The 27414-nt window shown below is 48.9% G+C and overlaps 1 protein-coding gene across 3 annotated transcripts in view; it reads right to left on the bottom strand.

The window, feature by feature from the left end:
* KIF3C (kinesin family member 3C) overlaps window positions 1-26138 on the bottom strand; it is a 38052-nt gene extending 11914 nt beyond the window's left edge. For 2 of the 3 annotated variants that reach the window (XR_002826681.1, XM_023745814.1), the window contains exons 1-2: window positions 18106-20177; window positions 328-429 (exon numbers count right to left, since the gene is read on the bottom strand). Coding sequence is in view for 2 of the 3 variants with exons in the window: in XM_023745814.1 (XP_023601582.1) it covers window positions 328-429; window positions 18106-19641 (1638 nt within the window). In the remaining variant the exon portion in view is untranslated. Of the gene's footprint in view, window positions 1-327; window positions 430-18105; window positions 20178-22108; window positions 22190-25985 lie in introns of those variants that run through there. The other variant, XM_023745813.1, reaches the window with a different exon arrangement.
* Between the last annotated feature and the right edge of the window lie 1276 nt (window positions 26139-27414).

The following is a 27414-nucleotide window of genomic DNA, read 5'->3' as shown; positions in this document are numbered from 1 at the left end:
AAGAGCAACAAATTGTGGTTCGTGATGATTCGGGACATAGCCATACACTTGGCTAAGGACTCGCACCTTGTGGAAGGCCCAGGAATGCGTACCAGGTGCTGTGGAGGCTGACATGGTGGAGAGCCACCACTTCCTCTCACCCACCAGCTAGCCATGCCCCTGCCAGACAGGCCCTGGGCTGGTGGACCCATGGGATCCAGGGCAGCTTGTCTTAGGTTCTCGGCACTGGTCCAGGGATCCTGAGTCAAGGATGGCTTACTGCCCCATGCCCCTCAGACATGACCTCAAGGCCATGCGCCCCCCAGGGACCTGAAGCCCCAGCCCTACCTGCTCGGCAATCTCCTGCCTCTTCAGTTCCAACATCTTCTGCTGCTCGTTTGTGTGATCCATGATGTTCCTGCCCCCGATGAGCAGCTTGCTCTCCATGGCCTGGGGATACAGACGGGGTTAGAGACAGGCTTTTTAAAGGGGCACAGGATCCCCAGGCTGAGAGGTTCTGCTTCCCTGCTCTCTGTGGTCCTTCTAAGAAGAGACACAAGACGTGTCCCAGTGGGGCCTCCAACAAGAAGGAAGCGTTTTCCTCCAGCTTCTTGGGCCCCGGCACAAGGCGCCCATTATTGGCAGGACCATTGGGTGAGAAAAGGAGAGGTAATCCCTCAGGGGACGTAGGGCCCCTGATCTGTTTGCTTTGGATCCAGATGGAAGGTGGTTCGCAGGCCTGGGGGGGGGGGGAGGGGCGGGGGTGCAGATGGCAACCTAATCCTGGCGATCAGCACCCAGCTGGTGCTCAGGAGGGGGAGCTCAGAAGATAGTCACTGGGCGGCCCAGCTTTTTGGATGACTGTCTCCCGATGCAGGAAGAGGGATCTCAACACAGGCAACGGAAGAGCCTAGTTGTAGGCAGACATGGAAAGCAGAAGAAAAGCCAAAGGCAGAAGACTCTGTAATACTAAGGGGCACATGGGGCCCCGGAGGCACATAGCTTTGGAGATGGCCAGACAGACGGGGTTCTACCCACTAACTGCAAAGCCTTGGCCAAGTTACCCGCTTCAGTTCTCACATCTAACATCAGAACCGACTAGGACCCAGGATGGCTACCAAACATGCGCTAGGGGCTGAACTAGACCCTTAACAGACATTATCTCTGTCCTTACCCTGAGAGAGGTAGTATTACTTTCTCTGTTTTTAAATTTTTAAAAATTTATTTGAGAGAGAGAGGAAGGGAAAGAGAGGGGGAGGGAGGGAGGGAAAGAGAGAGAAGAGAGAGAAAAACATCAATTGGCTGCCTCCTGCACATCCCCCCTGGGGATCGAGCCCACAACCAGGGCATATGCCCTGACCAGGAATCGAACCGGTGACCTTTTGGTGCGTGGATGAGCCACATTGGCCAGGGCTACTCTCCCTCTTTAACAAAGAAAGAAATTGAGGGGAACTAGCCTCAGGTCAGGCAGGTAGTTAACAAACCCGCCATCCCATCCCCCACCCCCACTCCCGGTGGAAGCTCCTAGCCCAGTGCTTGGCACAGACATTCCATGGGTGCCTGCTGACTCTGAAGCTTAAATGGTAACAGATTTGTGTGAGCTGTGTAAATTGTGACTACATGAAATGCATTTTCTTTTTTAATATTTATTTATTTCAGAGAGAAAGGGAAAGGGAGAGAGAGATAGAAACATCAATGATGAGAGAGAATCATTGATAGGCTGCCTTCTGCATGCCCCACACTGGGGATCAAGCCCGCAACCCGGGCATGTGCCCTTGACGGGAATCGAACCTGGGACCCTTCAGTCCGCAGGCTGACGCTCTATCCACTGAGCCAAATCGGCTAGGGCTACATGAAATGCATTTTCACTGTTGCTAGTCAGAGGTGCTGCCCCAGGGCACTCCAGCTGTCCTCTGATTTCATCCCAGGCTTCCTGGAAGGTTGAAATCACCTTGAGCCACCAGGAAACATCGGCTGTCTCCCCACTGGAATTTTTCCCAGTGGAACCAGCTGAGCTGCCTGAGCGCTCTCAAAGCAGTGGGTGCTGTCAGAAGGGAACCCCTATGCCACCTGTGAGACCCCATCACTGAGGACAGAGCAAGGCAGGGGTTCAGGGTGCGTTTGGGAGGTCAGAGGTTGAACTATGTGAAGGTGCCAGAGGACACTGAGCTAAGTTGGGTCAGTTAGAGAAGCCCCATGCAGCCTTGAGGCCAAGGAGAGAGCTGCTGCAGGGAACGGCGCCCTCCAGTGGCTGCCTGTCCTCGCTACCACACCACAGCCACCTGCTGCACCTGAACCTCCCCAGGCCCTGCTTGGGGTTAATGTCTCACCATTCACTCCACCATAGATCACAGGCCTGAACTCATCCTAGACTCCCCTTTCACTCAAGGTGGGCGAGCAACTCCTTACATTCTGTGTCCTAGGCACCTTGCCTACCTCACCCGAGTGCCCGCCCCGCATCTCACACACCTCCCAACATCGGCCAGTCCTCAAATCCCATCAGGTCCGTCTTCTTGGTGTGGCCCACACCATTCTATTCTTTTCAGCCTCGTGATATCTGCTGACTTCACTGCGATCCTCAGGACTCACCTGGACCACTGCCATGAGCGAGTCACTGCCTCAGTTTCCCCTTCCATCCATTTCCACATGACACTCAGAGGAGCCACCAGAAACACAAGCCTGAGTGTGCCTCTCCTCTGCTGCAAACTCATGCACTTCTTACGGGATAGACACCCAAGTGACAGGCCAGTGGGCTGCCCTAGCCTCCCAGTCTCCTCTTACCGCTTACTCCCCGCCCCCACGGTGTGCTCTATTCTTCCAGCTCCCAAGACGTGCCGAGCCTTTCCACCACGCTGCTCTCTCTTCCCACACCACGTCCACCCGGAAAACCGCTACTTCTGCAGACGCAGCTTCAGCATCTTGGGACTTTCCTCTGATTCCCTCCAATCTGCACATTCCCTCCTCTGGCCTCCTCAATAACCAGGACACCTTCCTGCTATTGGTTTACGTCCTGCCTCTCCTGAGAGCTGCTTCAGGGCAGGAATCATGTCGCATCAGATCTCAGTGTCAGGGCTTAGCACAGGGCTAGGCACAGAGTAAGTGCCCAATCAATGTTTGATGAACTGAAAGGAAGCCGTGGGGTTGCTCCAGAGGGGGGCTCCAGGTCCTTTCTCTGGGCTCGCTCATCCCAGCTTCCACGGACCAATCCACACTCACTGTTGCAGGGCCAAAGGGCAGAGCAGCAGGGGCGGGGCCTCTTGGACACCTGTAGGAGGGACTGGCTGGGTGTGAGGAGGGAGAAGGAGCGAAGGCACGAGGAAGCCACCTAGTGCTGTGGGCCATGGATGACGGGTCCCTCCAACTACGGGGGAAGGGAGTCTCGAGGGACCGCCACATTCTGGGACGCACTTGGCCACTCCAGCCCGGAGTCCTTGCACTTCCCTTGGCATTGTATTTAACTCCAGTGTTCTTCAGTCTTTGCTAGCTAATAAAAAGATACAAGTTCTCAAGCTTGGTTACATATTAGAATATGGTTAGTATGAAAGCTGAGGCGCTTTTAAAATTCCCAGTGCCAGGCCCGCCGCATTATCCTGGTCCCTTCCACTCACAGCTGTGAGAACTAGGACAGGGGCTCTAGCGAAGACCCGACAACAGTAGCTGCTCTGTTGTTTCCTGCCTGATTTAAAGACTGGGCACTGGGGTGGAGAGTGGGAAGCACAGGACAAGCAACCAGGAGGAAGAAACCCATTATTTTCTTTGTACCTACTACGTGCCGGGTTTATCACATCACATCACATCACATCACATCACATCACATCACATCAGATCCCCCTTTAAGCAATGGGTCTCAAACTTCCATGTATATTAGAATCATCTTTGAAAAAACCCAGTGCCCAGGCTACACCCCACTGCCAGTTAAACTGGAATGGGGGAGAGAGGGCAGGGGGTGAGGTCCAAGCACTGGTGGTTTTGAAAGGTTCCCAGGTGATTTCACGGCGCAGTCGAATTTGAGAATCGCTGCTTTTTGAAGTCTCCTGAATCAGCATTACTTGGGAGCTTGTTAAAATGCAGAATCTCAGGTCCTACCAGACCCAGTGAATAAAAAAACTGCATTGTAACGAGATCCCAGGTGACTTTAAGGGGCATATTATTAGCACCGTCATTTTTCCAATGAAAACGCAGAGAGGTTAAGTAATCCATCCAAGGTCACATCATGGACATTAACTATAAATGGAGAATCCAGACCCAGGTTGGCCTGGCTCCAAAGCCCATGTTCTTTCTACTGCAGACATTGTGTTGAGTGCTCCAGGAAGCAGAACCTGCTAAAAGAAAAGCAACATGTGTCCAGCAAGAGAAAATCATATCTGACTCATCCCCAAGGTCATTACCATTCGTGGGGAAGCCAGTGGCCAGAATTTTAGAGGTTAAAATGCTCCCGGCAAGGTTCTCCATCAGAGGTTATTCAAAGTTACATGGTGGGCGAGGAGATGGAGAAAGGGAAACGTTTTCTCATAACTGAAAGGTGGATTAACAAAAGGAAACAAATACATGGGCGTCCCTCGAGATGGAAAAGTGTTCAAACGTTAAATGTTGGGGGGACTGGTCTCCGTTGGAAAGTGTGCGCTGGTGAAATGAAATGCCCAGCTTCACAGATGCGCCCACATCCTTCCTGGTGGTGGCGCACAAGAGAAGCTCTAGGCTGGGTGAGCCGACAAAAAAATGGCAGATAAGCTTCAATGATAGTTTTACAGTTTGGGAAAAAGTACTTCTAGCCCTACTCATTAAAGGGTAGCTATGAGCAATCAGTTATAAGCCAGAAGGGGGGGGCGGGGCAGGGGAGTAGAGAATCGATCTCTATTGTTCCCAGAAGGCATTGGCTTAATATGCTGCCACAGCTAAAAAAGCCAACAGCATCTGGCCAGCCACCATCGTGAAGGCTTTTTAGAAACAAAACAACAAGCATTCTATCCAAATATAAAACCACGACGAAGCTGAATCTGGAGTACTGTGCACTGTATCTCCGGGGACACGAAGGCAAGAGATCCAGAGGAAGGCGGCTAAAACCATTCAGAGAAGGGCTATTCTAAGAGACTTTAAAAAATAGGACTCTACTCTGCAAAGACAAAGGAAGGTTAGAGGATAGGCCTGGAAACCATACAATCAAGAAAGGTGTGAAAAGCAAAGAGCCAGACCTTTCCAATCCGTCCTGGTACACAGAGTAAGAGATTACACCTTGAGTTTTTAGGAGAAACAAAGGGAAGTTCTACTGTTTACGGGTGATACATTTATGGAATCTGGCATCTCAGGAGCATGAAATCAAATACTTAACAATTTATGCCTGGCCGGTGTGGCTCAGTGGTTGAGCGTCGACCTGTGAACCAAGAGGTTACAGTTCCATTCCTGGTCAGGGCACTTGCCGGGTTATGGGCTCAGTCCCCAGTGTGGGGTGTGCAGGAGGCAGCCGGTCAATGATTCTCTCTCATTATTGATGTTTCTATCTTTCTCTCCCTCTCTCTCTCTCTCTCTGAAATCAATAAAAATATATTTTTAAAAATAGAATACTTAACAGTTTATTAAGGAATTCTGGGGACATATTTTTAAACTTTTATTGTCTTCCTCTCCTTTCAGAAAAAAAAAGCACTAACATAAAAATAACCAGAGAAATAATATGAGAAAATACTTCACATTTTTCTCACCAAAGCTAATCAGCTTCGGTTATATCCCTGTTTTTATCAAATTTTCCATATGCACACATCATTTTTTCATGGCATAAATACAAGCTTATGTCCTGCTATTTCCACTTTATCAAATATTTCAAGCATTGTCTGTTACTTCCATAATGCTGATGATTGTAAATTTAATGATTGCATAATATTTAGAGTGGATAATTTATAAGATATCTAATTAACACCCATTATAAGATTATTATTGGTTGTTTACAATGTGTGCAATAAACATCCCTGTCCATATAATTTGCTGCCTTTTTAGGTGACTTTCTTAGAAGGAAATTTCAGGGGTGGGTAAAGGGTTACAAATAATTTGGGTATCTTAGAACATACTGTCAAGTTACCTTCCTAATGGTTCATACCACTTAAACTACTGCCGGCAATAATAATGGAACCACTTTCAATAGAATATCATATGCATGAGTTCTTATTATTTTTAAATTGTCTATAATAAGAGATATAAAATTGAGCCTCCCTACTTACTTTATACTCCTATACCTTAGAGGCCTGATATCCCCTTTTACAAGATACACTTTTATGCTTTTTTGGGGTGATTTTTAAGTGAGGAGGTAGATCTCTGACTCAAAACAATTGTTTATTTAACCACTTTTCTACCTAACCACACCTAGTACCATGCTCTCCTCATTCAACATTCTGCCTGACAATGTCCAAATTGGTTCAAGAACTAGGTAACCAACCCATTTGGACATTATGAGCCAGAATTTGAGCTGCTAATCAGGCCTGGAATTTGATGCATAAGCCAAGACTACGAGGCCCCCATCCCCATGACAAGATTCCCAGGACTGGGTTCTGTGTTGGTTCTTGCTCATCCGCCTTGGTTATGGACCTCTTCTTTAGGACCTCTCCTTCTGGCTGAGCCTGGACTCCATCAAGAGCATTCCTGGACGATGCCTGACTGCCCATTATCACCCCATTCTGTTTGTTCACTGCCCCAGTGTTTCTCTGCCTGCTCTGCCAGAACCCAGCACAGACGTGGTCTGAATGACAACTGAATCTGCCTTATCGGTTACTCGCCAAACCTTGCCCACTTGCCCAGCCCACACTATCAGCCAAGCCTTCCTGACAGAACCTGTATTGTGCTAGAAGAGGGGGTCGGCCCTGGCACGAAATCTGTGGGTGGGCCTCCATCCAGGTGCAAGGTCTCAGCCCCCTCCTTCTCCTCAGTCTCAATTCATGCCGTCTGCTTCACCCCCACGCTCTGAAATATGTCATGCATGAGCTTCAATTCTTTGCTTAGAAACAGGCTTTTTTTTCTTGCTTTTGTTTTTTATTTTCCCCATTTCTCTGAGGATACCAGTGGCCACCTTCTCCTTTTCCTCAGAGATCCCTATCCTTAACTATCACCTATGGAGAGCAGGGAGGGACAGGATGCCTCCAGTGCCTAGGCCCGCTTCAGGCTGGGGGTAGTAAGCAGAAAGGCAGGAAATATGGGCTTCCTAGTCCCCAGGAAAGGTTCTCTGGAGCTCTGAGCTGCCCGAGTTTCTGCCTTTGTGATCTCTTGGACAAAGGAGTACCGGTGGGTGAAGCCTGTGGACAGAACTGGGTTTAGTCCGGCTGGTTCTAAATACATCCAGTGTAGCTAAGAGGCCAGCAGAGGCCGTGGGGGCAGGAGAGACAGGTTGGGAGTTCCAGGCACCATGGTCTGACTCTGGAGAGAGAGATACAAATCACATGCTAACTAGCTGACCTCAGGGAATCATCAACCCTAAACGCTTTGGCTTTACATATAAAGAAACGGAGGCCCAGAGGCGGAGTACTCTAAGCCCACAGTTCATAATCAAGGAATCTTTAAGTGTATTTGCTCCTATATTGACTATGCACTTTCCAGATAATCTCCCAATTTGATCTGAGTCTTTAAAAAAAATTATTGACTTCAGAGAGGGAGAGGGAGAGAGAGATAAACATCAATGATGAGAGAGAATCAGTGATGGGCTGTCTTCGACATGCGCCGTATCAGGGATTGAGCCTGTAACCCAGGTAGGTGTCCTGCCCAAGAATCGAACCATGACCTCCTGGATCATAGGTCGATGCTCAATCACTGAGCCAAATCCTGACTCCAGGTATTAGAGGCAGGTCAGGTGCTATGGCAGTTAACTGCCGAGATCACCAGAGGGACCATGTTCGCTTGCACACATAGCTTGGTATATTCAGAGGCTCACCTTTTCCTGTTCTAGAAGCAACTGGAGTATAAAACCAGACGGCGGAGAAAGGAGGCCACAGCACTCGTTAAGTGCTGATCCGGAAAGCCAGAATGGAGACAGCCAGGCCCAGCCAGCCACTCTTCCGAGAAGATACCATCAAGTATAATTTACAAGGACAGAGAAGCCAAAGGGGCTCTTCCCTGCCACTGCCAGCTAATCTGTGACATTCTGCAGGAGCCAGGAATCTCAGATACAAGTTGCCATGTGCCTGCAGCTGGGCTAGGTCCTTTTTACATTAATCATCAAAGTAACCTTATGAGATAATGAATATGATCCCCATTCGACATAAGAGAAAACGCAGGATCAGACAGGTGAAGTGACTTGCACAAGGTTATGGTGCCAGTAATTGGCAGAAGTGATATTTGAACACCAGCCTCCTAATTCTAAGTCCAGTGTCCTTTTCCGTCTTTCACAGCTTTCTCCCAGGTTCAGGCAGGAAGGCACCTTGGAGAGAAGCCACATTTGGTATTTGCACCTCTGTCAACTCGGGAACCACCAGAAAAGCTCAGAGCACCTTTTCTTCCTCTTCCAGGCAGGGTGCTGAGACTGCTTCTGCTTTTGTGAGGCTCTGAGATGAGTAGGTTAGAGTTTTTAGCTAGGAGCTTGGGGGGAGGCTGTCATTAGCATCCCTAAGAGAAGCTCAAATCTGGAATGCTCATGGGAAGGGCCACCTCACAAGTTCCAGGGTAAAATGACATAAAGAGTGCTGGGAGCCCGGCTGGCGTGGCTCAGTGGTCGAGCATCGACCTATGATGGTTCGATTCCTGGTCAGGGTACATGCCTGGGTTGGGGGCGTGATCCCCACTGTGGGGTGTGCAAGAGGCAGCCAATCAATGATTCTCTCCTTCCTCTCTGAAATCAATAATAATAATAATAATAATAATAATAATAATATTTTAAAAAGACTGCTGCGAAAGACAGCCTGGGTCCTTGTCACACTCTGCCACCCTGTTTGCTAAGGCATCGGGCCCTGGACTTCAGTTTTCTCATCTGTAATATGGGGAGAATCCCCACTACCTTGCAGGCTTTGGGTGAAAATGGTGAGTTGGGTAGTAGTTGTGAAAGCACTTGGTAAATGATAAAGCAATCAAACATCAGTGGTTATTTGCTGTTTCAGTATCTAATGGACATTTACCCACCACTCATCACAAAGAGCGAAACAAAACTATTCGCACAACAGTCTCTTAGGAAATACAGTTATCCCCATCACCACAGGCTATTTCTCCTTTGGCGGCTTCCTGGTTGTAGATCTTGAGAAGCCAGCAAGAAGGGAAGAAGAAATGAAAGAGAAAATGGTGAAGGGAAGAAGAGTGCTATTTTCAGTGATTCTCTGTCCTGGGATTGGACACAAATCAGGAGTCTCATCAAGAAGCAAGGACAGTTAGAGATCAGGAAACATATGGGCTGGAGAGTGAGGTGAGCTGGACTCTACCCCAGCCTCATACTGGACAGGCAGGGTATGGATGCCCAGAGTGCTTCAGTTCACCTTGAAGAAAAGCAGGGAGAAAAAAGCCAGCCCATCTACTTCAGTCCTGACCTTCATCTTTCTCCCCTAATTCCCTTCTTTGTGGTATTCGACAAGGTTTCTCTTCAGCACCAGGGATGCAAATCCAGCCAGACAATAGAATGCTACAGTGTCAGAACTGGATGAGACCTAAGGATGCATAAAGTACAGACTCAGCGTTTTACAGGTCCAAAGGGCTTAGTGGGTAGTCCCACATCATACAGCCTCCAGCTGCCAGACAATGCTCCGTCATTCCTCCAGCCCTCACTGCCCCTCATTCAGGCGGATCTCTAATCCTGGGCTCTTGACCCACTGCTTCCAAGGCGAATCCACAAATGGTGCAGAAAGCAAGGAAACATCTATTGATTACTTAAAAAAAAAATATATATATATATATATATTTTATTGATTTTTTACAGAGAGGAAGGGAGAGGGATAGAGAGTTAGAAACATCGATGAGAGAGAAACATCGATCAGCTGCCTCCTGCACACCCCCTACTGGGGATGTGCCTGCAACCAAGGTACATAACCTTGACTGGAATCGAACTTGGGACCCTTCAGTCCGCAGGCTGACGCTCTATCCACTGAGCCAAACCGGTTAGGGCTGTTGATTACTTTTTACAGTCCCTGGGTGGGGCACTGACTTGTCCCAGATCGCCAGATTACCAATAACTGGGTATCATTGAGTATTATTATCAACCCTGGATTTCCCTCAATTATGCATAGCTTTAAGCCAATCTTCCACCCAGGTGTGAACACATTTGTTTTTATACGTTTTCTCCTTTCACAAATTTAGATTAGTTTTTGTTTAATTAGCAAAGTAATATATGCTTGCCATAAAAAAAGATAAAAGTAAAAAAAAAAGTATAAAGTAAAAAATAAAAGTATCCCTTCCTATTGAAATCCTTAGAGATAATCACTATTAGTGAGTTATTGTGATTCTTTCTAAAAACTTTAATTTATTTTATTATTATTATGTTTATAAATATATTTTTATTGATTTCAGAGAGAGGAAGGAAGAGGGTGAGATAGCAATATCAATGATGAGAGAGAATTGTTGGTTGGCTGCCTCCTGCATGCCCCCTATTGGGGATCGAACCTACAACCCAGGTATGTGCCCTAACCCAGGAATTGAACCGTGACCTCCTGGTTCATAGGTTGACGCTCAACCACTGAGCAACACCAGCCGGGCTAGGAATTTTAATTTAAAACCAAAGTTAACTATATCTACTGGTTTATGTTCTTGGCCGTGGCTACTCCAAAAGATTTGTTGATTACAGGAATGAGTGGCGCTCGGCTGAGGTCAGGGGCCAGGGGCTTGCATCACACAAAAGGGCAGATGAGTTAAGCATCTCAGTAGACAAGAGCTCCCAGGGAGATCTGGCTTAAATCCTTCTTTTCTGAGTTCATAGTACACTGTGGAGGTAAAGAACATGGGCTTTGGACATAAGCTCATATTCTGGCCCTAACACTTCCTAGGCATGTGACTATGGGTTGTTTCTTCCTTAATGTGCCTCAGTGTCCTCATTTGTCACATGGAAATTTAAATAGTACTACTTCTTATGGTACTATTGTGAGGACTGAAGAAAACAGTGTACATAATAGAGCAAAGTGCTTGGCATTAAGCATGCACTAAAGAAATGGTAGCTACCATTATTCTTGTTGTGATGATTTTTCTGCTGGCACACCTCGAGGAGAAAGATGGAATTACCTAGCGCTATAGAAACAATTCAACTCAGGGCCTGGTACTTCTTCTGGTGAGTACATCTGGGAGAAAAAGGAGACAACTCAAAAGTAACACTTTAGTCTGACTAGGAGTTAATGACCAGAAATGTCTCTGGATATTAAAAATTCTAGATACACCAAACCACAAGGACAGTTGCCCTACAGGCTATGAGCATAGAGATCTGTCTTGCATGGCCGGCAGGGCTGAAGGACCTGTGGGAAGAAGACCATTCTCTTATCCACTCAGACAGGCCACCTGGTTCAGCCGCTCTCAGAAGTGCTCCAGACTGGCCAGCCGCAGCAGGCTGGCAGGGATGCCCTTCTCTAGCTGAATTCCGGGCCCTTCCTCCTAGTCCTCAGTGCACAATGAGAACACTATCACAGCCACTTCATCCAATCTAGCACTATCCGGGGCTGAAAAAAATGACTCAGGGCAATATGATAATACGCTCATCCAGCCAACACACATCAACAGAAACCCAACACTTGACCAAAAGGCCTGCTGAGCCTCCACATAACTTGAAGCCCAGAACCTCTATGGAAATGTATTAGTTTTATATACCTCCTGCTGGTCAAATCGTGACAAAATGCCCCAGCTTACTGTTAACTGATCACACCGCCAGGGAAGAGAAGGAGTATAAGTCACTGCTTCCATCAACACCAAGAGGCCATGGACTCTGATGCCAGACACAGCTTGGAGCACTGGTCACTTATCATGAGGCTTCTCTCAAGGGTCATGGCTGACTCTGATTGGGTGGGGGTGCACACAATCCCTGCTCACCCAGCCCCATAAACCTCAGTGTCTAGTATGGGGCTGGTGTCCTTGGGGACATGTGGATGGAACCAGACCAGCTTTGGAAAATTAGATGCTCCCTATATTATTGGGGAGTCTCTGGAAACTGGGTCTAGCCCTATTTGGAGACTAACATCAAGATCAGGACAGTGGAATGACACTGAGTATTTAACTCTCTCCTCTACAGTATGTTTTCCCAATTGGGGTTTCTTCTCCCAGAAACCCTACCCTTTACCCACTCGCTCTCTTTTCACCCTGACTCTATGACTCTATTTCTCTTTCCCCTCTTCACTGCCCGCCTCTATTTCTTTTCTGTCCTTCTCCTCATGTTCTTCTCTTTCTGCTCTTCTTTGCCTTGTTTTTCTCTAATTGGCCATGGTAGAAAGCTAAAAAAAATTATCTTTCATTATTGGTTGAATTCATACATTAAAATTTAAACCCTCTAATTTTAATTTTCAAAACAATGAAACATTTTATGTTTTACTCTAGAAAATGTTATCCTCTCAATGAAGGACTTTTAAGAGGAAGAAACTCTGGCGGTCACCCAGTTCAATGGCTTTTCTTATACACGAATCCCTTTAGAGCACCTCTGACATTCAGTTTCTCCTTGAACACACATCCAGAGATGGGAGTCACTGCCTTTTGAAACAGCACAATTCTAACTGCTAAAAAGTTCTTCTTTATGTTGAGCTGAATTTACTCCCATAATTCCCTTAGTACCCAGGATACAAAAACACTGCGATCAGCCAAAGGGCAGTGAGGCACATTTAGGGTAAAAGGATAGGGGTAGACCAGCTGGCTGTGAGGTTAGCCTATTGGAGTAGCTTGCTTGGGCAGGAAGATTGAAGAGATATATTGCAGTCAGACTCTGGCGGGCTTTGAATGCAGAGTGAAATGTGATGTGTTTGACATATGAGGAAGGTGGCCGAGTGAAAACATCCATTGGACAGTTGGAGGTAACACTAATAAACAGTTGTTACTTACTGACCACTTACATGCCAGGAACTATGCAAAGTGCTTATCTCATTTAATGCTCTCAATAGCACTATGGCAGAGGTACTAGTATCACCCTATTTTATAGATGAAAAAACTGAAAAACAAAAAAAACTGAGGCCTCAGAACTAGTAAGTCACTAAACCCAGGCCTGCCTGACTCTGATGCCTGTGCTCTGAATACAATGCTCTACAAAATAAGGTCAGCAGAGAGACCAGGACAGGAGACCTCAATCTGGCAGTCGCTTACATAGAGGGAGAGAATGCCAAGAACAGAGGCCATAGGTTTCATCCCAGCCTTCTTCTGAAGATGAGCCCCCACTCCATCTCCAGTCTTGTACTTGCTCCTAAACTCACTGCATATCATCAGCTGACCATTGGATTTTGTCACCAGCTCCTGTCATTTTTCACTACCTTCCCAGCAACCAGTTCCAAGCCTGATATTCCTAATTCTTTAAGCATGAAAGTGGATCACATTTTGTGTCAAACCAACCTGGGCTCAACTAGAAGTGCCATATACAAACCCTGAGGCTTTGGGCAAGTTACTGAACCTTAGTGGGTCTCAGTTTTCTCATCTATGAAATGGAAAGTCACAAGACCTTTCTTGGAAGGTGCTTATGGGGATTGAATGAGACAATTCGTATATAACAGATAATATAGTGCTTGGCATCTAGTGAATGTTTGGTAAATGGGATGATTAGTGCTATGACTGTTGTTTCTCAGGTTTAAAACTCCCTCTCTTATGTATCCATGGATGGCTCATTCTGATGCTGAGAGGTGGGAGGAAGAAGAGGGACCCACAAAGGAGATGATAAAAAGTCAATGCAGTTTGTGCTCCCTGCAGTGACCTCATCCTTCTGACTTCTGGGCTGTAGGGTCTCTTCCACACCCACAGAGAGAACTGGGCTCCAGCCAAGACCCCCATTCTCCCGCCAAACCTTCTTACTTGGGGATCAACAAGCAGTGTTGCTGTTTCTACCTCTTCCACTCTCTTCAGCTGGAGCCTGCATTTTGTGTCATCTGTTGCCTTTGCCTCCCCAAACACCCTCCTTTCCCTCAAAGTATCTAGAATCAAAGTTTTAGAAATCGTCTAGTCCAATCCCTCAAAAACTGAAGTTTAAAATTAAAAGCCATTTAAAAAAAAGGTTCTTCCCTGGCTGGCGTAGCTCAGTGGTTGAGCATCGACCTATAGACCAGGACAGTAGTCGGCAAACTCATTAGTCAACAGAGCCAAATATCAACAGTACAACGATTGAAATTTCTTTTGAGAGCCAAATTTTTTAAACTTAAACTATATAGGTAGGTACATTGTTATTAACTTAATTAGGGTACTCCTAAGGCTTAGGAAGAGCCACACTCAAGGGGCCAAAGAGCCGCATGTGGCTCGCGAGCTGCAGTTTACCGAACACGGGACCAGGAGGTCACAGTTTGATTCCTAGTCAGGGCACGTGCCCGGGATGTGGGCTCAATCCCCAGTGTGGGGTATGCAGGAGGCAGCAGATCGATGATTCTCCCTCATCATTGATGTTTCTATCTCTCTCTCCCTTCCTCTCTGAAATCAATTAAAATATATTTTTAAAAAATTTCTTGCACAATTAAATTTAGTAAAGTAGGCCTTCTCCCAGTCAATCTGCACGCATCCATCATCATTGCAGTATGTGCACTGTGTGTGCACAAACACTTGCATTTTCACTGTGCACAGCCAACCTCAGTGCAGGTCTGTCTGGGACTTTGCACCCCTCCCTCACAGGCCTAGTCAGCTATCCAAGCCCCCGGTGATATACGTAAGTATGGATGGCTAATGATGGACAGTAACAGGGCACTGCTCACAATCACACACCCTCACACATTTGCGCACTCTAACATCCCCCGAGGTCCACGGTAAATATGAAAGGAGACTCTAAGGAGACAGGCATGGTGTTTGTACACAGTGAGGGGAGAACAAAGGGAACAGGGAGCCTGGGGGTGGCAGGCAGGAAAAGCAGGCGAGGCAGACGGTTAGATGAGTCAAAGAGAGTGAATGAGGGCACTGGGTCGCATCAGCTATTGCTTAGCTGCCTCCAGAGGGTAGTGTGAACTGGAAGAAGGGAATGGGGGGGAGGCGAGAAGGGGAGTTGGTGCCATTACTCAGAAAGTGGACACCAGTTCAGCTCATTTCCAGGAAGGACCCAAGCTCTCGCCTTTTGATCTGGTCTCCCCTTGCCTCCTCAATCCATCTTGCCTGGCTCTGCTACTAGGGCTTCAGGGTTATGGCAAGGCAGCCGGGATGGCAGAGGAAGGAAGGAAGGAAGGAAGGAAGGAGTTAAGCCAACAACAAAGATGTCAGTCCTGGAGATCACTGGACCCCTGCTTGGCAGACAGAAGCCACCCGTGGCTGCTAGTGCCCTCCATTTATTTGGTGCTCTCAACATATTTCAAATACCCTCACACTAAAGGTCTCATTTAGTCTTCAGCACAGCCCAGTGAAAGAGGCAGGTCTGGGATTATCTCTGACATGTCCCTCTCCTCTTTTCCCTGTGGGTCCCTCAAGGACCCTCAAATTGCTTCCTCCACAGAAACACCCCCCCCAGGGCCTATAAGGAGGTCCTCTGCCTCGGCTCCATTCCCGGCTTGCTTGCTGCTGTCTGTCCGGGGCTGGGTCTGACGAGAAGTCACAGGATATGGAATCATTCCCCTCTTGGAATTTCCCAGGCACCCTCCCCCTTTGCTTATATCTGAAAGCCTGACACACAATGTCCATTTCACCCACTCCCCAGAGAGCTATGTCAGACTTCTCCTCATTAGGAGAATGGAAACCTGAGGCCTAGAGAGGCAAAGGCCTTTGCCCTGAGTCACATAGTGAGCAAACATGGAGGGCTCCGTGATGACTTGGGAAGAACACAGGACTGGGGAAATCAGAAAACCTGGGTTCCAGTCCTGGCTCCGCCCCTTATCAGCCAGAGTCACCAGTCACTCAACCTCTCCAGCCTTGGTTTTCATTAACTGTCAAATGGAAATAATACTCATCTCTTGGGATTGCTGGAAAGATTATAAGAGATCAAGATGTCAAAGTATTATATAAAAATGAATTACTCTGATTATCAAGTGGCACAATTAACGTCAGGATTATGGCATAATGGAAAGAGGCTGGGCCAAATATAGTTTGGGCTCTCCTTAACTCACCTGTGGGGTCCTGGGCATGTCCTGGCCTCAGTTTTCCAAGGCGGTGCCAGCTCTAACACAGGGTTCTGAGGGCTATGCCTCTGGTGCAAAAATTCTGGCATCAGCCACCCTGATCTCCTGACTGTCCTATTATCTGTGCCCCCACACTGCCTTAGATCCAAGCATCTTATTGAGGGAGCCAGTCAGTCCCCCACAGTGGGAGGTCCCGCTGGAGGCTTTGCTCCATCCCTCTACCCATGTCCTCAGGGCTGAAGTAGGCTTCCGTACTCTCTTGGCCTCAGTGGCTTCTCAGCCTTAAGGATGGAGGGGGGTAGGGATGGGAAGGGGAGCGAGGGGCATGGCAGGTGGGCATAGGTGCTCTTGGTAGTGAAGCCAATGACTGATTGCCCATGGAAGATTTCCCAGTGGAAAGCACAAGACTGCCCCGATTCCCTTCCTCCTAGGGAGAGCTGACTAACACATCCTGCCTTTCACATCCTGCTTCTCCCAGGATGACCCCAAATGTGCCAGGCCCCTGAGGAAGCAGCTCGGCATGACCCTTGCTGAGCTCATAGAGGCGAATTAAATACTAAATGTGCCAGGCTAGGGCGCCTGGTGCAGCAGCACATCCCCACAACACGGACAATGGCATCCCACTCATCTGTCACCACCCCAGAGGCTCCAGCCCTCCCTTTCCAGGCTGGACTTCCCTGCTCCCAGCCCACACTCCTGAGAACAAGGAATAAGAAATAGTAATGTTCTGCTGTCCCCAGGAAGTGACCAGCTATGGGTCCCTGTGACCTTCTTCCAACCCCCAGTGTTGATGGCCCCAGGGACCTAAAAATGCCAGGAACATTGAGTTATGGCATCTGCAGCACTAAAATTTAGCAGGTCTGTGGCTGGCCAGGCGGGGGCCTCGGTAGCTAAGCCTAGCCCCTAAGGCCTGGGGGCTCCCAGGGGGAAAAAACAGCTCAGGAAGGACACTGAGGCCTGATATCTCCCAGGGCAATGGGGAACTGGCTCTTACTGGGATGAGGCCTTATTCTGCCTCAGTTTATTAATACAGGTCAAAGAATTAGCAGATTGGAAGAGCCTCAGAAATCATCCAGGCCAATCTTCCATTTTACAAAAAGAAAAACTGAGGCTTTAGGAAAAGAGGAAGCCACTTACACAAGGTCTCTCACTGAGACTAGACTCCAGGTCTCCAGTGTAGAGCCCAGTAAGTACTCTTTCCACCCTCTGCCGTGATCCCCCAAACTCCTTCTTAATGATACCATGTAATGGGCCTGCTCCGCATGGGCCCAATGGACCTCATTCACAGGGAGCAGAACCATTCCCAGTCCCACCTTGCCATCCAAGAACTGAAGAGCATGAGGCCCAAGGGTTCCCGCTCAGCTCTGCCACTTCGCAGGATGGTACCTTGGTCATGTCCCTTCTCTGAGCCTCAGTTCCTCGCCTGTAAAATGGGGATTTAAGAACCAGTTCCCCAGATGGCTACTGTAAGGATCAAACGAGATCACATATGTGGGATACTTTGTAAACTGTGAAGTGCTATCCAAATGTCAGATATTATTAAAATGGTGTGAGGCTTGAAGGTGCAGCAGAGAGAGGAGGTCACAGGTGAGGAGGCTATGCACGAGTGAAAACCCACAACCAAACGAGGCTGAGGGCCTGCCTGGCCACCCCATGGACCTGACTGATACTAGGGGCCACCAGCAGAGACTGACAGGCAGCAGGTCAGACCAGCCCAAGTCCATTGGCCTAAGAGACTGGCTGCCTGCTTTGTCGTGTGTGTGTGTGTGTGTGTGTGTGTGTGTGTGTGTGTGTGTGTGTCCTAGGTACTCCAGGGAGGCTAGCCTGGAATTTGCCTGGCTTTTCCAGGGGAGCATTTGGCAGGAGGGCAGTGTATGGTGCTGGGAAGGGACCCCTTGCTTCAGCCAGCTCACAGACCCACATAGGGAAGCCTGTCAGCCCAGATCCCTCTGGGGACCTCTGGGTGTCCCTGCTTCCTTGGGGACCTTACCTTGTACTTGGCTGCGAGCAGCTCTGTGGCCTGCTGCTCGCGCCGCAGTTCTTCCAGCATCTTCTCCTTCTCCTCCAGCAGCTTCTGCTTCTCCTCGCTGACCAGGCTTCGGTCATCCTGGATGGCTGCCTTCTCTTCCTCCAGCCGTTCCTTCTGCTCCTGCAGGTAATTCTCCATGTTCTTGTCCAAGGCTGAGTCCAGGATGGGCTGGGGCGGGCGATGGTTGTTGTTGTTGTCATCCTCCTCTTCGGCCACCCAGGCCTCGATCACTGGCCCCTCAGGGTAGCCGGCCGGGGCCGACACGGCCTTCTTTCTACGACTGCTCTTCCTCCGGAGCCGCTTCCCCAGCATCCCTTTCTTCTCTAGCTGGGCCTTCAGGCGGGCGATCTCCTCCTGGAATTCCCTCAGCAGCGTGTCCTTAGGGTCCTCGTTCACCCGGGGCCTGTTCTTGATGTTTTTGGCCCGGTTGGCAAAGCGCAGGGTAGAGAGGCTCTCATCGTAGCTGTGAGAAGCTGGCCCCAGCGTGGCCACCATAATGGTCTTGGCATTCCCCCCAAGAGAGTCCTGGAGCAGCCGGGTCAGTTTGGAGTCCCGGTAGGGGATATGGGTGCTCCTGTTGCCCGCCAGAGCAGCGATCACGTTGCCCAGGGCAGACAGCGAGAGGTTGATTTTAGAGGCTTCCTTAGGCCTCTCCCCACTCCCACCGCCCCCTCCACTGCTGCCACTACCTGTGGACTGTGTGGCAGCCCCTCCAGCTGTGTTGGGGCCCGCCTTATTCTGCCTCTCACTGCCAGCCAGGTCCACCAGGTTGAGCTTGCCCACACGGATGTGGTCCTGGCCATCTGATCCACGCTCACTGCACTCCACGGTGATGACGAAGATGGCGTGGGAGCGGGAGCTGACCTCATTCATGTGTGTGCTGCCCACTGCCCGGGTCTGGTTCCCCAGGTTCATCACATGCTCGATCTCTTTGACATTCTTGGTGACAAAGGAGGAGAGGTCCTTGATGTAGACACCTGTCTCTGGATTTTCCTTCAGCTCCAGCCTCTTGCCAGGCTCCTTGGAGAGCAGGTCTCGGATCTCCTCCTGGTAGATCTCCAGGTAGGAGGCCCGGACCAGGTACTGCTGGTTCTGGGAGCGAGAGATGTGGGTGAAGATGTGCTCGAAGGCATTAGGGATGACCCCACGCAGCTCGGGCTCCACCCAGGTCCCTTGCATGGTGTAGGTCTTGCCAGTGCCCGTCTGGCCATAGGCAAACACCGTGCCATTGAAACCCTGAAGCACTGAGTCTACCAGGGGCCTCACAGTTTCATCATACAAGTCTGCCTGCTTGGAGCTGGCATCATACACGGCATCAAAGGTGAAGGTCTTGGGCAGCTCCCCCAGGGCAGCACGGGGGTTCCGCAGGGTCACCTGGCCCAGTTTCACGTCCATGGTCAGGATTTGCTCATGACCAGCAGCCTCCTCCTTCCGGCTGAGGGGGCGGCACCTGGCCACCACCTTCAGGGCCTCACTGCCCTTGGTTTTATTGGCCATCTTGCTCCTGTCCTTCCTGCCCCAGGGACCCGTCCGTAGGCTGGGCAGTCCTGCGTCCTCCCTAGGTAGGTATCAGCGGGGCCGGCCCAGCCCCGAGGCGCCGCTCTTCAATCCGCACGCAGCCTCCTAGGGTGGGGATGCTGGGAGGTGGCCCCGCCGCCGCTGCAGTCCGGGCCTCCTCCGCTCTCTGGTCCTCGCTGCACCGGCTGGACAGGGAGAATTAGGCAGAATCTCCGGGCAGCCGCGGGAGCCGCGCCGGCTGGATGGCAGTGCCCGGAGCCTGCCCCATGCTGGGGCAGAAGAGCCCAGGCGTAAACAGCTACGGCAACAATGAGATAAAGGAAGAGGAAAATGGGATGGGGGTGGGCGGCAGAGCTGTCTTCTCAGCCTCCTCCTCTAGGGATCCATGGCGGGGGCTGCGGGTCCTGGGCGGCCGGGGGTCTCGGCCCTGCTGAGGGCAGAGGCTCACCTGGAGTCCTCCTCCCCAGCTGGGGGGTCATTCATTGCAGCCAGCGCTGCTGCTGCCGCTGCCGCCTCTGCCCTTCCCCGCCGCCACCGGAGAATGAGAGAAAAACAGAAGGCGATGGGGCGGAGCAGCGGCGGCGAGACTGATGTTGCCGCTGCGCTGTGGCCCCAGCTAAGCCTCCAGGCTGGGGTGGGGCGCGGGGCGGGGCCGCGGGACGGGAGGCGCCAGTCCGCCGCAGCCAGTGCGCCCGGGACCGGGGTGCATCGCCGATCAGCGCCCTTAGACCCCTCCGGAATGACAGACTCTGGTGCCGACTCCGGTCCTGCGCCCACCAGGCGAGTGGCAGCGCAGCCACCGCCCGCCGTCACCCCACGGAGCCGAGCATGCTGGGAGTTGTAGTCCCGCCTTTGTTAACCCGGATCTGGCAGGTTGCTGCTGCCTTCTCACATCAGGGGAAGCCCCTCCCTCTCTGGCATGAAACTCCCAGCGTGACTGCCGAGGTTTCAGCCTACCTGGTGGGGGGAGGGGGGTGACCCACTACCCACATGTGTTCCCTCCACAGCCACCATCCTGGTCTCTCCAATGCGCCTGCCTTTCTGTCTGCAGACAGGTACATGTCACCCCTCCCCTTCAGGGTCTCCAGGTACCGTAATTCCTAATCTTTTCCTCGCCCTACCCTGGTTTACTTCTGTCTTCTTCTCTCTCCTGGAGCCTCCTTCCAGCTGATTTTCTCCTCACCTCCTCTCCCCACATGCACCCCTCCTCCTCCACCAGCCTTCTATCCTATATAATAAAAGGCAATATGCAAATAGACCGAACAACTGGTCGCTATGACGTGCGCTGACCACCAGGGGGCAGAACATTGCGGGCGTCGGCTGCGGTGGGATGGTGGAACAGGTGAGCCGGGGTGCCTGACCAAGGTGGGGCGCCAGTCACTGTCTTCGGGGCGAGCCTCTGGTGGTTACTGAAAATTCTTTGCTTCCCCGTGCTGCGGTCCCGCCTGGCGCTCACACCTACTGCCGGTGCTGGCCCTGCTCACACCCGCTGCCAGTGCCCGGTGCCAGCCCCAATTGCTCGGTGCCATCAGCAGGTGCGAGCAGTGGCTGCTGGCCCCGATCGCCCCTGAGGACTTCTCCACCTCCCCCTGCTCCTGAGGGGTGATTGGGACAGCAGCCACCACTAGCACCCGCTGCTGGTGCTGGCCCCAAGCACTCTTTGCTGTCAGTGGGTGCGAGCAGCGGTGGCGGGAGCAGGGCTGCCAGCAGACAGGGGACCAAGGCGGGAGGGGCCAGGCGGGGGCACGGAGGATGGGCCAAGACCCGCCCTTGTGCCCTAGCCGGTTTGAGGCCTGCGGACTCAAGGGTCCCAGGTTCGATTCCGGTCAAGGGCATGTACCTTGGTTGCGGGCACATTCCCCAGTAGGGAGTGTGCAGGAGGCAGCTGATCGATGTTTCTCTCTCATCGATGTTTCTAATTCTCTATCCCTCTCCTTTCCTCTCTGTAAAAATTCAATAAAATATATTAAAAAAAAAAAAAAAAGACCCGCCCTTGTGCCCACCGCAGCCTTGCGGCCCACAGTTCCTTTTCAAGGTGCACGAATTTGTGCACTGGGCCCCTGGGTATCGTATAAAAGGCTCTCCATCTTCTGACTCTTGCCTAACTTCCTATCCTCCCCCACCAGCTAATTCTCCTAATGGAGGAGTCTGTGTTCCAGGACAATTCCTTCCTTAAACCTCCGCTTGCTAAAACCCAGGCCCCATTCAAGGAGCTGGACCTTCTTGTCCTCAAGGAGTTCACATTCTAGAAACCATGTTTTGTTTCCTTAACTGGCTGTGCTGTGTTGCATCTTTGTGCCTTTGCCCAGAGGACCCTGTCCCCCTTGTGTACTTGGCGCCCTGACACTTGGGTGTGTTCAGGCACCTCCTCTGTGAAGTCTTCCCTGACCAATGTCTTTCCCATAGCAGAAAGAGACACATAATTTGCATAAAACAAAAAACTCACATTCCAGTTCCAGTTTTGCTCTTCATCCAACTGTGTGACTCTGGGCAGTCACTTACCTTGCCCCAGCTTTAGTTTCCTCATCTGTTTAAGAAAAATTGGAAAGGGGGCAAGAAATAGTATCTCCTTCTGGGATGGTTGTGAGACTCAAAGAATGAATCATAAAGTATTGCACCAATGAAAAGACTTGTTTTAAGCAAGCCCTTAATAACGTACATGACCTTGGATTGTCTGATAGCTCCTGCTTCCTTGAGCATCCTGGATAGCCCAGGCCTATGCTTGCTGTTCCTCTTTGGTGTCTTCATATTTTTTTCCTCTAGGATACAAATCACTTATAATTCTTCAAATCCAAGGATGAAGCCAGTATCCTATCCATGTTCCACTCTGCAGAGTGGAGCTGAATCTGTGGACTGGGCCCCAGTTGTCCTTATCCTCCATATGAGATCCAGATAGAGGAGATGCTGTTATCTGAAACTTTCAGGCCATTCATAGAGGCACCAGAAGAATCTGTCCACACAACATTTTCAATCATGTTATTCTCTAGAGAGCCTAATAGTGTGTTCTTCAACTCTACAGAACCTATCTCCTTACTTCTTCCCCATCTTCAAGTCCCTAGGACCTGAATGCCAGCTCAACTGGAAGCTTAAGGCTTAGCTGGTGACTGGTCCATGTCTGTAACTTCTTGGCCTTCCTCAGCCCTCTCTTTCTTTGATCAAGCTTAACTGCTTGTGATTAACTTGGCTTTTGGATCAATTCTTGGGTAGGGTTTTGGCTTTGTACACTAACCTCTCTTGGCTCTGGCAACCTGACTTCTGGATGGACGATTTGGCTGTTGAACGATTTTCTTGTTGCACTTGGCTTTGGTTTTTGGACTACCCTTTCTCTACTTTGGCGAACCCACCTGACTCTACAGTGCTGGATAAAACAGATCCTTTCCCCGTTCTCCCCACCTGATGTCATTACCTGTCAGGGCACTTGTCCAAATCCTCCCATATGGGAGGGATACTGGATTCCCATTGCTTACATAATGTATGACCCTGAGTAAAATATTAAACTTCTGAGCAGCTATTTTCTCAGCGGGAAAAGTGCGGATAAGAATGCTTGCCTGACTCACAGGGTTTACATGAGGATTAAATGAGATAATGTATGTGAAAACTCCCAGGGCATAGAAGACATTCAAGAAATTGTAGTTTTCCTTCCTTTTATCCTTTGCATTCAGGTTGTTCACATTCTTTGTCTCCCTTTTCAGCACTGTCTTCAGCCATCCTTCTTTCCTGCACCCTCTTACACACTCAAGTCTCCAGCCTTTCTGGTTCACTAAAGGTCCTCCCAAACACGTAGTTTCCATGTTTCCATATCTTTGCTCATGCTGTTCCTCAGCCAGAAATGTCCTTCTAACTTGTCCCTGTCTACAGAGCTTCACCTTCTATAATTCTATAACTTAGACTTACATGGCTTCCACTTCTACAGCTCAATAGAGATTTCTCTTATGAAGGACATCAGTTAACTCCATGGCCAATTCTAGTGGGCCCCTTTCAATAGGAGCATTTGACATAATCCACTTCATTCTTTATCAAACTCTCACTGCCCATGGTTTCCATGATTCTGCACTTTTCTGGTATTCTTCCTACAGCTCCCAGAACTCGCAGTCTTCTTAACTGGTTGATCTCACTGAACCCCAACATTAAATGTTGAAGTTCACTAAGGCTAAATCCTAAGCCCCCTTTTTCTTCCAATGTCCCTCTCTGATGATCACTACAGCCTATGGGTTCAGTTATTGTTTAAGTGATTCCTAAATTTGTATCTCCAGTCCAGACTTCTCCTCTGAGTTCCAAGTTATATGTCCAGTTCTCTAATGGACATAGCTACTTGGATAGCTCCCATACATATGAAATTCTATTTGTCCAACTGAATTCATCATCCTCCCATCCAAACCTGGTCCTCTAGGAATGGTCCTTAGCTTTGTAAACAACTCTTGCCTCACCCTCAATATATCCATTCAAACACCAAATCCTATCAACTCAACTTCCTAAATATTTCTCAGATCTATCTACTTTTTCTCCAAGCCGTTATCTTCTCTGGCCTGACCTCCCAAAATACCTCCAATCTGGTCTTCCTAGGTGTGCTCTTGTCTCTACCCATCCATTCTCTATAAGGTAATTTACACTAATAAAAGAGAAACATGCAAATTGGTGTCACTCCGCTATGCCCACCAGCCAATCAGGATGAGTATGCAAATTAACCCAACAAAGATGGCGGTTAATTTGCATATGCAGGCGCAGAGCAAAGACTGAAGAAGACTGGAGACGACTGAAGACTGAAGACGACTGCCGAAACCGGTTTGGCTCAGTGGATAGAGCGTCGGCCTGCGGACTCCCGGGTTCGATTCCGGTCAAGGGCATGTGCCTGGGTTGTGGGCGCATCCCCAGTGGGAGATGTGCAGGAGGCAGCTGATCGATGTTTCTAACTCTCTATCTCTCTCCCTGCCTCTCTGTAAAAAATCAATAGAATATGTTTAAAAAAAAAAAAAAAAAAAGACTGAAGACGACTGAAGACTGAAGAGGCTTGCCTTCTCCACTGCGGCCAGAGCAGAGAAGCATCCAAGCTTGGCTTCTCTGCTGCGGCCAGAGCAAAGGCCTGGGTCCTGGGTGCCGGAGGAAAACCGGTGCTGGCAGCCAGGGAAAGGAAGGCCTATTGCACGAATCTCTTCATGCAATGGGCCTCTAGTCTTTCAATAACACCTGACTAATCATATCACCAATGCTTAAAACCTTTCAAGGCTTCTCATGGCTCCTAAGGTAAAATCCAAATCATTAATGCAGCCTCCAAGGCCCTACATAACCTGGTACCTGCCCATATCTCCTGTCACATCTCATGCCACTTTCCATCTTGCTCTCTGGGCTGTTATAACAATGGTTTTCTTCAGCTCCTTTCCAACTTCCCACCACAGGGCCCTTACACATTCTGTTCCTATTGCATAGAACATTTATCCTCATCATCTTTGCCTAGGTAACCTGCTCTTCATCCTTCAGCTCTCAGCTTGAATGTCACTTCCTAAGGGCACCTTTCTTGACTTTCCCACCTAGTTTATGTCCCTTTGCAATATATTCTCATTGTTCCCTGAAGTTAGCATAATTATAATTAAATGGTTATTCACCCACCTCCTCTGTTGTTCTTTGAAGACATAATATATCTGCTTCATTCAGTTTTGTATCTACAATGACTAGTCTAGTTCCTGGCATATAATATGTGCTCAGTAACTATTTTTATAAATAAGTGAGATAAATAAAAGCCCCTTATGAATATCACCTCTTCTGGGGATCTTTCTTTGACTTCCCTGAGTCTACCTTCTAACTAATCTTTACTTTTTTCATGATCCTATTGCTCATTATTGAACTAGCTTTATAGTACCCATCATAGTCTGACTTATACTATGATTAACTGCATATGTCTCCCTTACCATAATGTATATCTCCTGAAGACAGGAGCTGTGGTTTTTGTCATTGTGCCTCATTTACCCATATCTAGCACAGTACCAAATACACTTTAGGTAATCAATATCGATGGCTAACCAAGTGAATGAATGTTCCAAGACCTTCAGGGCAAGAAAATGGGAAGACAAAATGAAGAACAGTAATAAATTCTTAGATTTGTAGAATACGTTACAGTTAATAGAGTATTATCACATATATTACTCACTTAATCCTCACATCAACCCCAGGAAAGGGGAAAATATTAATACTCTCTTGTAAAGAGGATTCCAAGCTTCAGACCAATTAAATGACCAAGAAAGAAAAGCCAGCCACCAAGTGGCAAAGTCAATCTTCAGACTCCAAATCTGCAACCTGGGGTCTTTTCCTATGTCAAGGGGGGAGCTTACCATGGAGAGGGCAGAACAGGTGCTTCTCAGTCCTGGCTTGAATGACAGTTTCTTTGGAGTCCAGACCCGTCTTTGGCTTGGTAGGAGGCAAAAGCTTCCTTCCTGTTTCTCCTTTGACAATGACCGTCATTTTCTCCCAGGGGATTTCCACACCAGCCTCTTCTTCCAGTGTGATCCCAGTAACAGAGTGAAATTATACCAAGAAGACAGAGTTAGCTCTTTAGTAATCCTGGGGCCTGCAAATTTCCATATGCACGTAATTCAGGATTTGAGTTTGCCTTGTAAAACCAAGTTCTGCCAGCAGATGGAGACATGAGTATGTGACAGAATCACTGGATGAGCTCCAAGCTTCCGGCTTCTCAATCACTGCGACATTATCTAATTCAAGAGACACCCAGTTGTGTTCAAATCTAGATTACTAATAGCTCCTCTTTTCCTTCTTTCTCTGCTGTAATTTCTGTAGAATGGGATTTGAGTCAACTCCCCATCCCCTTCCCTAAAAGAATAGAAAAATCTAAATATTAAAAAGGCACTGTTTGCCCAGCCAGTGTGGGTGTGGCTCAGTGGATTGTCAACCCATGCACCAAGAGGTTACTGGTTCGATTCCTGGTCAGGGCACATGCCCAGGTTGTGGGTTCCATCCCCAGTAGGGGGCATGCAGGAGGCAACCAATTGATATTCCTCTTGCATTAATGTTTCTATTTCTCCCTTCCCCTCTCTCTAAAAATCAATAAAAACGTATTTTTAACAATGCACTGTTCTTGGTAGCTTTGTTAAGCACCTAATAGGTGGGTACAGATGTTTTATTTAACCTTCACATTAACCCAGGTGGTAAGTGGCAGTACTAAGACTTGAGCAGTACTGAGGCTTGAGCCTAATTTCTCCAACTCCAAAGCCTGTGTTCTTTCCACCACTGGGCCCTGAGGTTTAGCTCCCAATCCGTCCCCTCGCTGGACTAACTCTACCTTCTTTCAACACTTTCCTGCCTCTTCCAGCCTCAGGGGTCTCTTCCCTTCTTTACCGCCTTTAACAATGAACATCTGCTTTTTTGTTTTATGATGTGATCATATCACTATGAAAATATTCTGTCTCCCCAACTGAATTTCTTCTACTTTGCTATACTTAAGTTTCTCACTACAAAAGTAATTAAAGATCATCCTGGCCAAAGGATTGCTGGTTTGATTCCAGTAAGGGCACATGCCCAGGTTGTGCGGGGGTCGTTCCTTGGTAAGGGGTATGCATGAGGCAGCCAATTAATGTTTCATTCTCACATCGCTATTTCTCTCTTTCTCCCTCTCCCTTCCTCTTTCTATAAAAGTCTATAAAAATTTATATTTTTAAAAAAGTGATTGAAGAACATGTTTGAAGAGCTTTCACTATATTGGGTTTCTTTTCTTTTTTTTTTTCAATCTTCAATCTTCACCCCAAG

The sequence above is a fragment of the Myotis lucifugus genome, unplaced genomic scaffold, assembly GCF_000147115.1.
Source record: "Myotis lucifugus unplaced genomic scaffold, Myoluc2.0 scaffold_584, whole genome shotgun sequence".
Taxonomy (NCBI): Eukaryota; Metazoa; Chordata; class Mammalia; order Chiroptera; family Vespertilionidae; genus Myotis; species Myotis lucifugus.
This window is presented reverse-complemented; position numbering and strand designations above follow the sequence as displayed.